Source organism: Ursus americanus, chromosome 21, assembly GCF_024610735.1.
Source record: "Ursus americanus isolate L20-20 chromosome 21, mUrsAme1.1.p, whole genome shotgun sequence".
NCBI classification, from domain to species: Eukaryota; Metazoa; Chordata; class Mammalia; order Carnivora; family Ursidae; genus Ursus; species Ursus americanus.
In genome coordinates this window covers 27,583,795-27,598,618 of record NC_142147.1, presented here as the reverse complement: position 1 = coordinate 27,598,618, position 14,824 = coordinate 27,583,795, and the positions used below count along the sequence as shown (strand labels likewise).

At 54.6% G+C, this 14,824-nt stretch overlaps 1 protein-coding gene and 1 pseudogene across 2 annotated transcripts; both read left to right on the top strand.

The window, feature by feature from the left end:
- The first annotated feature begins 272 nt into the window (after nt 1–272).
- LOC123800513 (dnaJ homolog subfamily C member 7 pseudogene) lies at nt 273–1,736 on the top strand (annotated as a pseudogene).
- A 2,840-nt stretch (nt 1,737–4,576) lies between these two features.
- IL34 (interleukin 34) lies at nt 4,577–14,447 on the top strand. Of its 2 annotated transcripts, none has more exons than XM_045810235.2 (6): nt 4,577–4,716; nt 9,955–10,088; nt 10,861–10,938; nt 11,225–11,383; nt 13,459–13,594; nt 13,825–14,447. In XM_045810235.2, the coding sequence occupies exons 1-6, from the start codon at nt 4,689–4,691 to the stop codon at nt 13,995–13,997; spliced, it is 708 nt and encodes a 235-aa protein (XP_045666191.2). In that variant the 5' UTR covers nt 4,577–4,688; the 3' UTR covers nt 13,998–14,447. The 2 variants fall into 2 exon arrangements, with proteins under 2 accessions (XP_045666191.2, XP_045666190.2); XM_045810234.2 differs by having other exon boundaries at nt 11,222–11,383.
- Nucleotides 14,448–14,824: the final 377 nt, after the last annotated feature.

Here is a 14,824-nt window from a genome sequence, read left to right as displayed (position 1 = left end):
CAAGAATGTGGAGAAATGGGAACCCTCATTCACTGCTGATGGGATATATAAATATAAAATGGTGTAGCTGCTTTGGAAAACAGATTGATGGTCCCTCAGAAAGTTAAACATAGATTAACCATATGACCCAGAAACCCCATTTCTGGGAACATGCCCAAGTCTATGTCCACACAAAGAGTGTATATGAGTGTTCATAGCAGTATTATTCATAACAGCCCCCCAGTGAAAACAACCCAAATGTCCATCAACTGATGAATGGTTAGGGAAAATGGATGTGTCCACACAGTGGAATATTATTTGACAATAAAGAACGAAGTAGTAGTCTCAGTGGTAAGATGGTGGTTGCTGCGGAGCACTGTACGGTAATGGCGTCGACAGAGCTAGAGCTGCTCCACGGTGAAGTGAAGAGGGAAGCAGAGTCTTTGAAGGAAAAAGGAAATGCAAACTATGCCAAGAAAGATTACAATGAAGCTTATAACTATTATACAAAAGACCTAGATAGGGGTCCTGAAAATGCTAGCTCTAGTGAGACTCGAGCAGCCACTTTGATGATGCTCGCAAGGTTTCAGGAAGCTCTCGGAGGTGCATGGCAGTGAGGCTGAATGACAGTTTTGCCTGGGGACATGGGTGGGAAGGCAAAAGCCGCCTATCTCGAGGGAATGTCATGGCGGCATGTCACAGTTTCCAGAGAGCCCTCGAACTGGATCACAAAAATGTTCAGGCACAGCAGGATATACATGAACATGAGAAAAGGACAGAAGCCGATTTTGTGAAGCAGGATTTTCAGAAAGCGGTTTTCTGCATGGACTGTGCCCTAGAGTTTGCCCCACCTGCCATTGCTTCAAAATCACCAAAGCAGAATATTTAGCGCGATATTTAGTCATTACCCAGAGGCACACTGTGCGGCCAGCGCCGTTCTGCCCATCGCCGTGCTCTGTACGTAGGTCTCCGCCGTTACCAGGAAGACCGGATCGAGAAAGGGGGGGAGCTTTTGTACAGGCTCTCAAAGATGGCGCCTGCGCACAAACACGCCTGCCTTGCGTGCAGCGACGCGCAAGCGCTTAAAGCCGAGAAAGAAGATGAGAATAAAGCTTTTAAAGAAGGAAATGACAAGCCGACATATGAGCTATATGCAGAAGCCCTGCGGACAGACCCCCCCCCATATAAAAACAAATGCTGAACTCTACTGTAATTGGGGTTTAGATCATTCCAAGCCCAGGAGACTCGCTGGTGCAACAGCGGGTTACACAAATGTAGTGAAGCTTGATGCCCCTTAATTAAAAGCCTCCTTTGGAAAAGCTCAGTGTGCCTCGGACACGGGACAATTGGAAGAAGCAGTACAGGACTGTGGAAAAGTGTATGAGCTGGAGAAAACCTAAGAACACAGCTCCTCAAACACCGCGCAGCTGGAGCTGAAGGAAAGCAGGGCAAGTTTACAAAAATCTGGGAGCGGACACGAATGCCTGTGAGATCGAGATCAAGAGAACCGATCAGAAACGAGCCTCAAAGCACCACCCAGGCGGGCACAGGGGAGCCGGTGCTGAAGTTTAGAAGGAGGAGGAGAAAAAGTTCAAGTCAGAGAAGCCTTTGCTCTCCTCCCTGATCCCGAGAAGAAGGCTCACTCTGACACTGGTCAGGACCTGGAGGAGGAGGGCACGGGTGCGGGTGACTTTGGGGTAAACCACATTGTCTACAGCATTCTTCCGCGGTGCTGGGTCTTTGACTTTGAAGCATAGATGGTCCGGGGAATTTCCTTTTGCAATTTGGGTGATGAGAGGAAACCATCCAGAACCCAGAGAGTGCGGACTTGCTCAGTGTGACCTTGAATGTGGACACAGCTCACCTCCTCTCTTCTCTGCACCTCCGTGTACTCGGAGCAGTTTGCCTTTCTCAGTTGGATCCCCTGGGTCTGTGTGAGTGGGTGAAGGAAACGGGGCTGGCGCCAAGACTGAGGGTGTGGGAGGGAGAGAGGGGAACGGACAGGGAAGACCCTTGTGAATTTTTTACAGTTTAACTTTATTTAAAAAGGCAAAAAAATGGGGGGTAGCGCCTGGCTGGCTCAGTCGGTAGAGTGTATGACTCTTGATCTCAGGGTGATGAGTTCAAGCCCCACATTGGGTTTGGAACCTACTTAAAAAATAATAATAAAATCCTCTTTTTAAAAAAATATTTATTTACTTATTTGAGAGGGAGAGAGAGACCAGGGGGAGGAGCAGAGGGAGAGGGACAAGCAGACTGCTCGCTGAGTGTGGAGCCCCATGCAGGGCTTGATCCCACGACCCTGAGATCATGACCTGAGCCAAAATCCAGAGTTGATGCTTAACCAATTGAGTCATCCAGGTGCAAAAAATGAAGAGAATGAAACATTTGACCCTTAAAAAAAAAGTGAGGGGCATCTGGCTGGCTCAGTCCGAGGAGCACGTGACTCCTGATCTCAGGGTCATGAGTTCAAGCCCCATATGAGGTGTAGAGATTACTTAAAAATGAAATCTTTAAAAATTTTTTCAAAAATTAGGAAGAAAAAGGAATGAAATACTGATAGATGCCATGTCTTAGCCAGTGTGGGCTGCCATAATAAAATGCTACAGGTAGTCGCCTTCTTGTTGGGTGCTCACACGACCTCTTCTCTGGGGGGCATGCAGAGAGAGCGAGGAAGCTCTCCCTCTGGTGGCTCTTCTTCTAAAGTACGAATCCCATCATGAGGGCCTCACTGTTGTGACCTCCTCTAATCCTAATTACCGCCCAAAAATCCTATCTCCCATCACACTGGGGGCTAGGGCTTCAATATATGAATTTAGGGGGTTACATTCAGTTTGTCACCTGGTCTGAGATGCATGAACCCCGAAAACATTACGCTAAGTGAAAGAGGCCCATTGATATGAAACGTCCAGAAGAAACACATCCATAGAGATGGGAAGCAAATTCGTGGTTGCTTGCGGGGGGCTGGGTAGGGGGAGGAAATAGACACGACAAACGAATACAGTTTATTTTGGAGGTGATGAAAATGTTCTGGAATTAGATGGTGGGTGATGGTTGCACAACTTTGTGGATCTACTAAAAAAAAAAAAGAATCCCTCTGAATTATACACTTTAAAATGGCAAATTTTATGGCATGTGAATTGTATCTTAATATAAAAAAAAAAAGACACATCAATCAATGGACCTTGTTAGGCTCTTGAGTCAAACAAAGCAACCTAAAAAAAAAAAAAAAACAAAACCTTTTAAAAACTACCAGGAGAAATGGGACATGGATTCTGTATTAGATGATACAAGGAATTTTTGATTTGGGAATGTACAATAATAGTAACATGATTATATTTTTTAAAAATTGAGTATTCACGACTGAACTGTGTGGAACATTCCAGTGTCTACTTTCTGGCACACCTGTTCCCTGTGTAAGCTCCCTCACACCTGCTGTCAGCCATGGGGTAGACTGGGGGTGGCATGGGAGAGGACATTCTCAAGCTCCTCACCCTCCCCCATGAGAGATGGGTGGGGGAGAGAGAGAGAGAGAGAGCGAGCGAGCGCGTGCAAGAGAGGGGTGTCCTCTCTGGTGTGGGGAGGGCCACTGTCTGAGGCAGCCGGCTGTCAGGCCACTGGTCCGGCCTCATTTGCCGGGGAGGGGCCCCGTTTCCAGGCCTCTGGGAGCAGCCCAGTTTCCTCCGTGGCCCCCAGAGGCTCTAGCCCCTGTGTCTTCAGGTGACTCCCGCGGGCTGTCCTTTTCAGCTTTCACACATTCCCTCCATTCTGGAGGGACTCAAGGGCTAGAACCACACAGAAGGTGCCCAGGCCCAGGACTCTACAGTGTGGTGTGAAGGTGACCGTGACCCTGTTTCTTACTCTTTTGGCTTCTCCGTCAGGGTCTGGGGGTCTGGGATGTGTGATGGGGTTCAGTACTGAGGGCCTTTCCAGGAGACTTATGCACGGGGAGGCTGCCAAGACAGCTGCTGCTTTATCCTCCTGGCAGCCTGAGTCATTCAGGTACTTTAACTGCATGCAGCGTCACCTCCTGCAGGAAGCTCTCTTGATTGAACCCCGTCAGCCATTCATTTATTCCCCAGTCCTGCCTTGGTTCAGGCCCAGGGCTGTCACCTGGTGTCCCCGTAACTCAGTCCGGGCCAGTGCTGCCCTTGGGATGTTCTGTAGTCATTTCTCGGGTGCAGCTGAGGAGCCGGCCTCCGGTCTTTCCCCGGGGTCCCCTGCCAGGCAGTGGGTGCAGTGCACACAGACTCTCGGTGCCTGTGGCTGATGGCTGAGTGGCAGCACTGCTCTTACATAATCCGTTTCTCTCCTCCTTTCTCCCTCCAGAGCCAGATTTCACATTGAGCAGCTGCAGACGGAGAAATCAGAGAAAGCACAACCCAGCCCCAGATTCCGAGGGGCCTGCTGGGGACTCTCCTGCTCGAGAGGGAAGACCCCGAGGCCGGAGTCTCAGGCCAGGTCCTGGCTGCCATGGGACTCGCAGCTGCTGTCCCCCGGCTGCCCTCCCCGCGGCCAGGCAGATAAGGGCAGGCACTGCCCCAGGAGCACCTGCTGCCCCCTGCCGGGCTGCTCCTCTGTGGCCAGCCCTTCCCCAGCTTTGGGCCACCTTTGCTGACCCGAGGCCATGTAGGCCCTACCTGGGCCTTTGTGGATAGACACACGGCCGGGGACACCGCCTCTGCTCTCTGGGGACACAGCGCACCACCATGCCCCGGGGAATCGCCTGGCTGCACTGTGAGTACTGGGGGGGTCCGTGGAGACTGCCCCGGGAAGCCTTGGCCCAGAGCTGGGCTCTGCTGTAACCATGGCAACCGGGGCCATTCCTGCTGGTGAGAAGTTGAGATGCTTCCCAGCCTAAAAGCCTGGGGACTCCCATAGCTGCCCTCTGCCCTGCCTCTAGCCAACCCCAGCTCAGACCCGCATGGTGGGTGCAAGTCCTAGGCTGGGTGGGCATGGTCAGTGGGCGGTCAAGGGGTTGGGGCAAGGGGCAGCACCACCTTCTCAGGCTCACAGGTGCTGGGTGCACGGGGCGGTGGGCAGAGGCGACAGAGAGGATTTCTGGCTTCCCTGGGTATGGCCAGTGGGGGGTGGGAGCTTGGGAAAGTGTCTGGGCCCCAAGACATGTGGAAGAAGTGCCGCTAGGTGCCGGAGAAGGCACCCTGTTCCCTCCCTCCATGATAGAACAAAATTAAGACGCAGAAAGAGAACAGTGTTGTTGGTAAAAAGAAAAATAAGTTGAAATGAGGACAGAATGCGTCTAGAAGCCTCTCAAGCCTGCTGGTGGGAGGCCAGACCAAGATCCCTTCAGACTCCAAGATTCAATTGAATTGACTCAGATTCAACACATTTTTCTAGTGCCTCCCACATGCCCACTGGAGAGTTAGTGCCATGGCAACAAGGCCTGGGCTAGCTGGCGCCCCTCTCCAATGCCTGGCACGGAGTTAGGCACTAGGAACTGTGTGCCTCACGGATGAGGTTTGGGGTTTGATCCTGCAAGGGATCGGGCCTGGCCCTTGTGGAGGGACACTGCAAAGGGTCAGGGCATTCAGAACAGACAGAAGGATGCAGACCCAGTGTTCTGGAAGCTTCCAGTTCAGGAGAAGCAAGAGGAGGAGCAGGGGTGAGGAGCCACTTGAAATGGTTTCGAAGGTGGACAGTGTTGACACAGGGAGATGTGGGAAGGTGAGGACAGTGTCCCAGGTAGAGGGAACAGCATGAGCAAAGGTTCAGCAGTGGGACCATGAGAGGCCAGGCTGGAAAGCCAGTTTGGGCTCAGATGGTGGCGGCCTTGAAAGCCAGTTCGTGAGACAGCAGGGAGCCCTGGAAGGGTCAAGATCCGGGGGTGGGGTTGTGACTGGGAGTTACCCTGCTTTCGGAAGATCAGTCTGTAGTACCTGCTGGCCCTGCTGTCGCAACCTCCTGGGCAGGAAGTGAGGAGGGTCTGTTCCGGAGATGGACATGGGAATGGAAGGCATGGTGGAGGCTGACTGCCGGCTTTGACGTGGATGGGCTGTGGGGGGGAGGCAGGGAGGGCTGCAGGTCAGGGGCTCGAAGCGGGGCTGCTGGGTGCTGGAGAAGGATGGGCTGCCGTAACAAATCACCATAAACTCGGTGACTTAAAACAGCAGACATTTATTCGGTCCCAGGTCTGGAGGCCAGAAGTCTAAAAGTAAGGTGTAGGCAGGGCCTCGCCTCCTCCGAAGCTCCAGGGGCGGCTCCTTTCTGCCTCTTGCTGCTTCTGCTGGCGCCTGGCAGTCCGTGGTTTGTGGTGGCATCGCCCCGGTCTGTGTCTGTCTCCGCCTGACACTCTCTGTGTGTCTCCGTGTCCTCTCTTCTTCTTAGGAGGACACCTGGTCACTGGATTAAGGGTGGGCCTTCATGTTATCTGCAAAGACCCCATTTCCAAAGAAGGTCACATCTGAAGATCTGGGTGAACAAGGATTTTCAGGGGGGTGCTGTTCAACCCTCCACAGAGGTTCAGATTTGGTCACTGCGGTTGGGGGTGGTGGACAAGCCCCATTTGTCCCGGCAGAAGGGGCTGTCCCCAGGAGAGGCACAGCCTTTCCCCCTCCCAGCTGGGGACCCGGGAAAGGAGCTCCTTCCTTCCTTGTTCTTTCTTCAGCCTCTTCTGTCTTGGGGGGTGTCTTCCTTCCAGAGGGCGAGGGGGCAAGAGCAGCCCCCTTCCAGGGTCGGGGGTGCACTGGCCGTGGGGCTCTCTGAGGTGCAGAGCTGCTGTGAGGCTACGGCCGTGCCGGCCCTGCGGAGTCACTGGTTTGCTGGCCACTTTCTTGGGGTAGAGGCAGCAGAAAAGGAGCTTAAGTTTGGAGATGGTGGTCAGTCTGCAGATCTAAAGGAAGTCTGGGTCTGGGCGAAGGCAGGTTATTCACGGACAAGGTTTCTGGCAAAGCCCATGCATGTCAGGCCGGCACGTGGTGGCTTTCTATGACTCGTTCCCTGCCAGGAGCCCACAGTTGTCAGGACAGGGGTGAGGGCAGCGAGGGTAGGGCTTCAGGGGTTAAGTGGGCAGCCAGGGGTGACTGCTCCATGGGAAGGAAGGCCAAGTGTGGACAGAGATGCTGATTTTTAAAGACATGATGCAAATTCAGATTTTTTAAAAAATTTTTTATTTTTTTTGAGAGCGAGCGCACGAGAGCATGAATGGGGGAGGGGTGGGCAGAGGTAGAGGGAGAAGCACACTCTCCACTGGGCAGGAAGCCTGATGCGGGAACTTGCTAGAAATCAAATTCTCTGCGCCCACCCCAGACTTCCTGAATCAGATACTCTGGGCTTTAACCAGCTTTAAAGAAGATTGAGAGGCATGCTCCTAATTCCTTGTTCCAGATGAACCCCCCAAAGTGCTCAGTAAACAGACCATGTTGTGGCTCACTGCATTATGGACTCACATACCAGGGGCCCAGTTGTCCGGTCAAGATAATGAGTGAGGTGGACAGATGGTGCTAGAGACAGAGACTGTGGGGGCTGGTTCAGGCAGGGGAGGGCCTGGTGGGGGTTGGGGAAGGAGTCTTGGTGAGACCTTGAAAGAGGTCTGCCATGCAAGGGGATACCCAGGGTAGAGGCAAAGTATGAGCAAAAACTGCAAACCAGGAATGATCGAGATCTGCAGGGGTGCCAAGCTGAGGGGCTCACTGATTTAGAGACAAGATAGGAAGCAGGCAGAAACACTGGTTTGGTTTGTGTTTATCTGGTCTTTTGTCCAAATACCGGGGCAAGCACTTGGGAAAAGACAAGAGAGGAAACGCAAGATGGGTTGCAAATTTGCAACCTTGAGAAATATGGCGGGTGGCCTGCTGCGAGGGGAAGGGCTGGGGGCTACAGCGCTTCCTGGGCACAGGGCTTGAGGCCACTTAGGGTGTTCCTGGTGAGGGTCCAGCCAGAGCAAAGGCCCGGCGGCAGGGCTGGGAAGTTAGAGAGGTGGCCAGGAGCAGGCCCAGGCCAGTGAAGGGGTAAGAACAAAAGTTTCTCTACGTTCCAGGGCAGTGAGTGGAGAAAGTCAGGTCAGTAATTCCTACTCCTGACCAGGGGCAGGGCAAGGAGATGATGGCTTGCTGGGTTATTTTGAAAAGAAAAGGAAAGAAAAGAAAACAAATTATTGCTTTTGACTATGACGATAATATAGATGTTGATTATATTGATTGTAAAGTACAAACTATGTCCTACAATATAAAGAACATAAAAGTCTCCCACAGAGATTTGGAGCCTTTCCTTCCAGCACGCACACCGCGTTTCCCACGCACACGCAGATGTGGGGAATTCGCGGCGTGCTGTGTGCCCAGAGGAGGGGTGTTGAGTCATGCTTTTTACGACTTCACTAAGCATATCATGAGTATTTTTCTTACCATGTAAGCATACCATAAACATTCTTTGACAACGTGGTTTTGATTGGAGACGTTCGTTAATGAACATGGGAGCCCTTGACAGATTGCTACTCTTAGGAGAAAATACCACAACGGACTCTCTGTCCACAAATCTTTTGGTGATGGCTCTCGTTCTTATTTTCCTTCAGGCTTATCCCTAGAAATGAGTCGAATGGGTCAAAGGATGTGAAAAAATTTTTTTAAAAAATTGTGAGCGAGAGGTGGGGAGGGGCATAGAGAGAGGGAGTCCCAAGCAGACTCCCCAGTGAGCATGGAGCCTGATGTGGGGCTCGATCTCACAACCCTGAGATCAGGACCTGAGCTGAAACCAAGAGTCAGACGCTTAACCGCCTGAGTCACCCAGGAGCTCTGATAGGTCAAAGGATGTGAACATTTTTAAGGCTTAATGAGTCAAAGGGTGTGGACATTATTAAGTCCACTAATGATAAAAATTGCCAAATTGCTTTCCAGGGTAAGAGCACCTGCCTCACTACTTTGCCAGCACCAAGTATTATGAAAAACAGAGGCACCTGGGTAGCGCAGTCGTTAAGCGTCTGCCTTCGGCTCAGGGCGTGATCCCGGCGTTACGGGATCGAGCCCCACATCAGGCTCCTCCGCTGGGAGCCTGCTTCTTCCTCTCCCACTCCTCCTGCTTGTGTTCCCTCTCTCGCTGGCTGTCTCTCTGTCAAATAAATAAATAAATAAATAAATCTTAAAAAAAAAAAAGTATTATGAAAAAAAAAACCACCACTTTCCATTTTGATAAGTGAAACTTGGCATCTGATTGTGTGTGTATCTATATATATCTCTTTACCTTTATTGGTGAATTTGATTTTTTTGGATACATCTTTGGCCCATCTATGTTTTCTTTCTGCTCTGATGAGTTTGACACTTGTTCATATTTTTTTTTGCAAATTCTCAGATATTTTTTGTGTGTTCAGTTACGGGAAACTCAGAAAAGCTGTTTTTGAGGTCACAGTGACCCCCAGTGGTGAAGGCTGGTCATGTTCGGAAGGCCGCTGCTCTTTTGCTGGCAGGGAGGAGAGAACAGCCTGCGATTGGCTGGCTTCCCCAGGATGAGCGCATTGGAAGGGCAGCCGTGTTGTGTGGGGCCGAGAGGGGTGCCAAGATCAGTTACGGCAGGGAGGAACGTGGCTCCGGTCACCCAAGAGTCATTTGTAGAGTTGGAACGAGCATCCATATCTCCCGAATCCCCAGATGGAAATGCAGACCCAGGCTATGAGGACACTCCAGCCCTAAAGGGGGTGGGGGCTGAGGTTGCCCTGGAAAGGAGGTTGTATCTGCCCCATGGGACAGGAGTGGGGAGGAGACCGGATACCAGCATCAGGGTGTGACTGCTGGGGGCTCTGCAGACTGGGGGCAGGGGTGCACTGGCTGGACTGCTGGTGCTTGCCTGGCCTTGCTGTCTGAGCCTGGACCCCGGGGGCAAACATTCTTGGTGGGGGTAAGGCTTCCTTGGGGCTCTGCGCCCCCCCCATGGTGGGAAAAGGGGGCCACACGTGCACTGCTTGGCACCCCCAGGTAGCGTGGAAGTGATGTGGGGTGCTCATGTGTTTCTGTTGGGTGCGGTCCACAGATCTTGGGATCCTCCTTGGCATGGCCTTGGGGAACGAGGGTTTGGAGATGTGGCCCTTGACCCAGGCTGAGGAGTGCGCCGTCACCGGCTTTCTGCGGGACAAGCTGCAGTACAGGAACCGCCTTCAGTACATGGCAAGTGTGTCGGCACTGGCTGAGGCCCCTGCCCAAGCTGCCGGGCTCCCAGGGTGTAGGACCTTCGGGCCCCTGCCTTGGGTCCACGTCAGCCCCGAGCCGCCCATGGCCCCTCTCTCCCCCTTTCTGCACCGCACACGCCAAGGCACGTGGTCCACACGGTCCCCTCTCTGGCCAGCCATCCCCGGGCCCTCCACCCCTGCTGCTTGATCCTTCCTCCCCATGGCGCTCACCCTGTGACTCATGAGGGGTTCCAGGAGGCCTCAGGGGAGCCCCAGGCCCTTATTGCTAGCAGGGCAGATAAGGACCTAGAAACTGGAATGCATACCTCTTTGTGGAGGGTAGAGAAGCCACGGACCACTGTGACTCCGGAAGTCTTGTGTGGTGTTTTGACAGCTTTACTGAGATGTGATTCACATGGTCTAGTATTCACCTGTGCAAGCAGCACCGTGATGAGAGTAATCTCACTTAAGGTCGTTTGCCTCACCTCCAAAGAATGTACTACTCTTGGGGGTAGTAGGCTCCTCAACCACTTCTTGGCCTGAAATTTCTGCCATCATAGAAACTCCGTGTTTTGTTTCAGCCTTCCCTGTGTCCCAGAGGAAAGAGGGCTGCCATTATCCTGGTGGGGAGCCGAGTGCATATTCTCTCTGGAAGGCCACCTCTGCCATCCAAGGCCCTCTCCTCCTACACCAGATTGTCTGGGAGCTGGGAGAACCTGTCTGAGCCATTTCTGACTCTCACCTCATGGTTTGTTCTTGTACTTCCCCAGAAACACTACTTCCCCATCAACTACAGGGTCAGCGTGCCTTATGAGGGGGTGCTCAGAATGGCCAACATCACCAGGCTGGTGAGAATCCCCTCCTGGGTGGGAGACCCTGCCTCCTGGGACACCCCGTGGGCCCAGCCTGAGAGGCACATTGGTCTTGGCAAGTCCTGCTGCCGGGGGCCTTTCTCAGCTCCATGAGCAAGTCTGCGCTCGGGTTAGGCCCAAGGTTGCTCCCTGTCCACCGTGGATGCCCGTGCTCTGCTCTCGTTGTGGGGACACGTTGGGTGGGGGGTGGTCAGAGCCGTGGCGGGAAGGGCCCGAGGCCCGTGTCTGCCGGCTTCCAGGATCTCTCCTGTCCCCACAGCAGAGGGCCCGCGTCAGCCAGCAGGAGCTGCGGTATCTGTGGGTCTGGGTGAGCCTCAGCGCTACAGAGTCCGTGCAGGAAGTGCTGCTCGAGGGCCACCCGTCCTGGAAGTACCTGAAGGAGGTCCACACGCTGCTGCTGGACGTGCAGCAGAGCCTCAGGGTGAGCTGTGCCGAGGTGCGGGAGGCAGCGTGTGCGCATGCGTGTGGTGGCCAAGGACGGTTGAGGGGGGATGAGAGACAGGCATGGCCAGTGCCGTGCTGGGGGCAGGAGATGCCCCGGGCTCTGTCTCTCTGGCTCTGGGATCCCGGGCAAGTCTATGATCTCTCTGGCCTTGTTTCTGGAGGTTCCTTTTGGAGGAGAGCGGAGGAAGCATGAATAGGTGGAGGGATGAACACAGGAAGTTTTTAGGGTAGTGAAGCGCTTCTGTAGGAGACGGAATGGTGGATACGTGACACCCCGCGTTTGTCCAAGTCCGTAGCATGTACAGCACAAAGTCAACTATGGACTTCAAGTAATAATAAGGTTCCTGATAACTGCCTGCCCGGCAGGGTTGATCCGAGGCCTCAGGGATGCGTCCTCTAGAAAGCCTGCAGCGTAAGGTCACAGGCTCAGTGTGAGCTCATGCAGGCCACGGGGGTGCTGCGGGACCTCTCCCCACACCCCCATTTTGCCCTACTCCCCGATTCTAGCCATCGTCAGGAGCCTGCCCGGGGAGCCCCACCTGCTGCCCAGCTGGAGCTGGGAGCTGCGGGGGACACCAGGGTTTAGGAGCCCGTGGCTGCTGGGAGTTCTGGGGAGGCTCTGGTTTGGGCGGAGGCTCAGAGGCCCCATGGTCTCCTTGGTGGTTCTTTTGTGCCGGTGGGGAGTGTGAGTTGGAGCTGACCTGAAGCGACAGTTTTGCATCCTTAGTTTTCCTTGAGCGCGCCCGACTCTGAGCTCTTGGGAGCTGCGGAGAAGGTCATGGGTGGGCTGAGGCCTGCCTCCCTGCCTCCCCACCCCCCAGCTTGTTCAGATTTAACTAGCTCTAAGTCTCTCTTCTTTCTCATGGAGTTGATGGTCTGTGCCCCGCTCCAATTATGCCCAGCGTCTGGTGGGCAGTGGGTTCTCCCCACCAGGGAGTTGGCCATGGGGGCAGGCCCCTTCTCCCTCCTGCCACTCTTGCTTCGCTTTCCAAGCCTCTGTGGACTGGCTTTTTTGGGTTGCCGTGACACAGGACCGCTAACTGGTGGCGTAATACAGAAATCCTTGTGCCATAGGCCTGGAGCCAGAAACCCTGCACTCGGGGTATCAGCAAGGCCACACTCTCTACCAAGGTTCTAGGGGGGAGGGACCCTTCCTGCCTCTTCCCCACTTCCTGCCCCTACTGTTGTTGGCTTGTGGCCACGTCACTCCAACCCTCTGCCCTCACATGGCCTTTCCCTCTAGCACCCCCTCTGAGAAGGACGCTAGTCCTTGGATTTAGGGCCCACACTACATTCAAATTGATCTCATCTGGAGATCCTTAATTACACCTGCAAATATCCTGTTTCCAAATAGGGTCATGTTCATAGGTCCCAGCGTTAGACACAGTTTTTTTAGATGGGGGATTTGGCGGGGACGCAATTCAACCCAGTACAGTACCTTTCGGTAGGTCTTTTCCTGGCTCAGGCCCCACATTTCCTTTCTATGCCATGTCTCTACCCCCTCTGGCCCCCTGCTCCCCACACCGTGTCCCCCGTCGTTAAGTACTGCGGAGAGAAGCACCCTGAGCTTGGGGCTGGACACTGGCCCGGCCCCGTGTGCCGGGCATCCAGGTGTCCTCATGACCATCATGAGGGTCCTCTGTCTTGCTCCCTGCAGACAGTGTGGGTCTTTGACTCCTGAAGGACAGCCTTCTGGGTCTGGACTCCTTGTGTGCTGGTGGCTGGGCCTGGGCTAGAACAGCAAGGTTGCCCCCTACTTCCCCCTATTCCGGCCTGCTACCTGCAATAATTTTTCCAAAGATGGAAAAAGAGGAGCCTCTGTGTTGGGCTTGGGTGAGGGGCTTCGCGGGGGACCCTCCCAGGTACCCTGGTAGCTGCAGGAAGGGGGAGAGAAATTACCCATAGGCCTCCTGGTCACAGTCAGTCCCCTTCTTTCAGGGTTTGTGCAGCTCCAAGCAGGGCAGTCTCCAGGGTTCTCTTGGGCTGCAACCCTGCTCTTCACTGGGGTTGGGGGGCTGGTACCCGTGGTCCTGACGGTCTCCTCCCTTCTAGGATGTGGAGGTCGGCCCTAAGGTGGACGCGATAGTGTCACTCCTGAGTGCCCCGAGGCTAAGCCTGAAGCTGGTGCGACCCAAAGCCCTTCTGGACAACTGCTTCCGGGTCATGGAACTGCTGTACTGTTCTTGCTGTAAGTAACAAGTGGATGGGGCTGGGGGCAGGACCCCGGGCTTCAGAGATCAGGTCACTGAGCAGACCCACGACCCTCCTGGGCCTGCCTTCCACTCCCCAGGGCTATAGGGCATTTCTGAAGCCAAGATGGGCCCCGGGTACAGGGACGAGAACAATGTGGCTTGGTCTGGGAACGAGGGGGGGCTGTTGACCACTCCTGCAGTTTTTTTTCCTCCCTGTTCCCTGCAGGTAAACAAAGTTCCGTCCTAAATTGGCAGGACTGTGAGGTGCCGAGCCCTCAGCCCCACAGCGCAGAGCCCTCATCACAGTGCCTGGCTGCCCAGCTCTACCCTCGGTCCCAGAAGCCCCCTATCTCCCTGCCCCGCTCTCCAGGATTCGAGACCAGACCCCTGGCTCCTTGAAGCTGCCGAGGGCGCAGGCAGCGGCCTGTGTGGGGCAGCGGGAGGTACTCCTGCAATTCGGTGGAGCCCGAGACTTGTCTGGGTGGTGGTGCCCCCGCCCCTCCTTCTTGGGAGAGGAACAGCCAGGAGAGAGTTTTTCCTTTGAGGGGATTCTGGCCTGAGAAGGGCTCAGCTTCCCACATTCTGTACCTCACCTGGTCTCACCTGGAGCAGTGGGGGTCTGGGGGCACCTGAAGGTAGACCGTGTTCTCTTCCCTTTCCTGCACCACCCGGGCTGCCTCCCTTGCCTGGAGGCGGTGCTGAGCGTCTCCCGTGGCCTGCAAGGCGAGAACTGTGCCGGCTGGGGGGCTGGGGAAGCATGGGGCGAGGGCAGAGCCCCACACCCCACGTCTTGCCACAGTGGATGCTCTTCCAGCTCCTATTTTCTATTAAACACTTGCTTGGTTTGGTTTGGTTTGCATCTGCGAAGGTGAACCCCAGAGGGCTGCGAGCCCCTCCGCTGCCTCCCTGTGGAGGTCCCAGCTGGCTAAGGGCAGGCAGGATGCAGGAAAGGGGCGGGCTGGTCCGGGCCTGGGTCTCAAGATTTGGATTTGGATGCAGCCTTTGCCAGGTGGCCCGGAAATGGTAAGGGAGGGCCTGAGTGTCTTCCAGACCTGCCCTAGCCTCTGAGGCCTCAGCGAGACCGAGAGGCTGGTCCTCCTCAGTGCCCCCGATGCCCTCCCTGGCTCCATCGGGCTGGGACAGAGCGGAAGTGTTCAGAGGCTTAGGTCCTGGCCCAAGACCTGGCCACTCCTGCCCCTGCAACACGAACCCCGGGCTCCCGGGGC

Coding starts and splice junctions, on each gene's coding strand:
- IL34 (XM_045810234.2), top strand. CDS start 4,689: ATGCCCCGGGGAATCGCCTGGCTGCACT. Junction 11,384..13,458: donor ACGTGCAGCAGAGCCTCAGG/GTGAGCTGTGCC, acceptor CCTCCCTTCTAG/GATGTGGAGGTCGGCCCTAA. Junction 13,595..13,824: donor ACTGCTGTACTGTTCTTGCT/GTAAGTAACAAG, acceptor TGTTCCCTGCAG/GTAAACAAAGTTCCGTCCTA.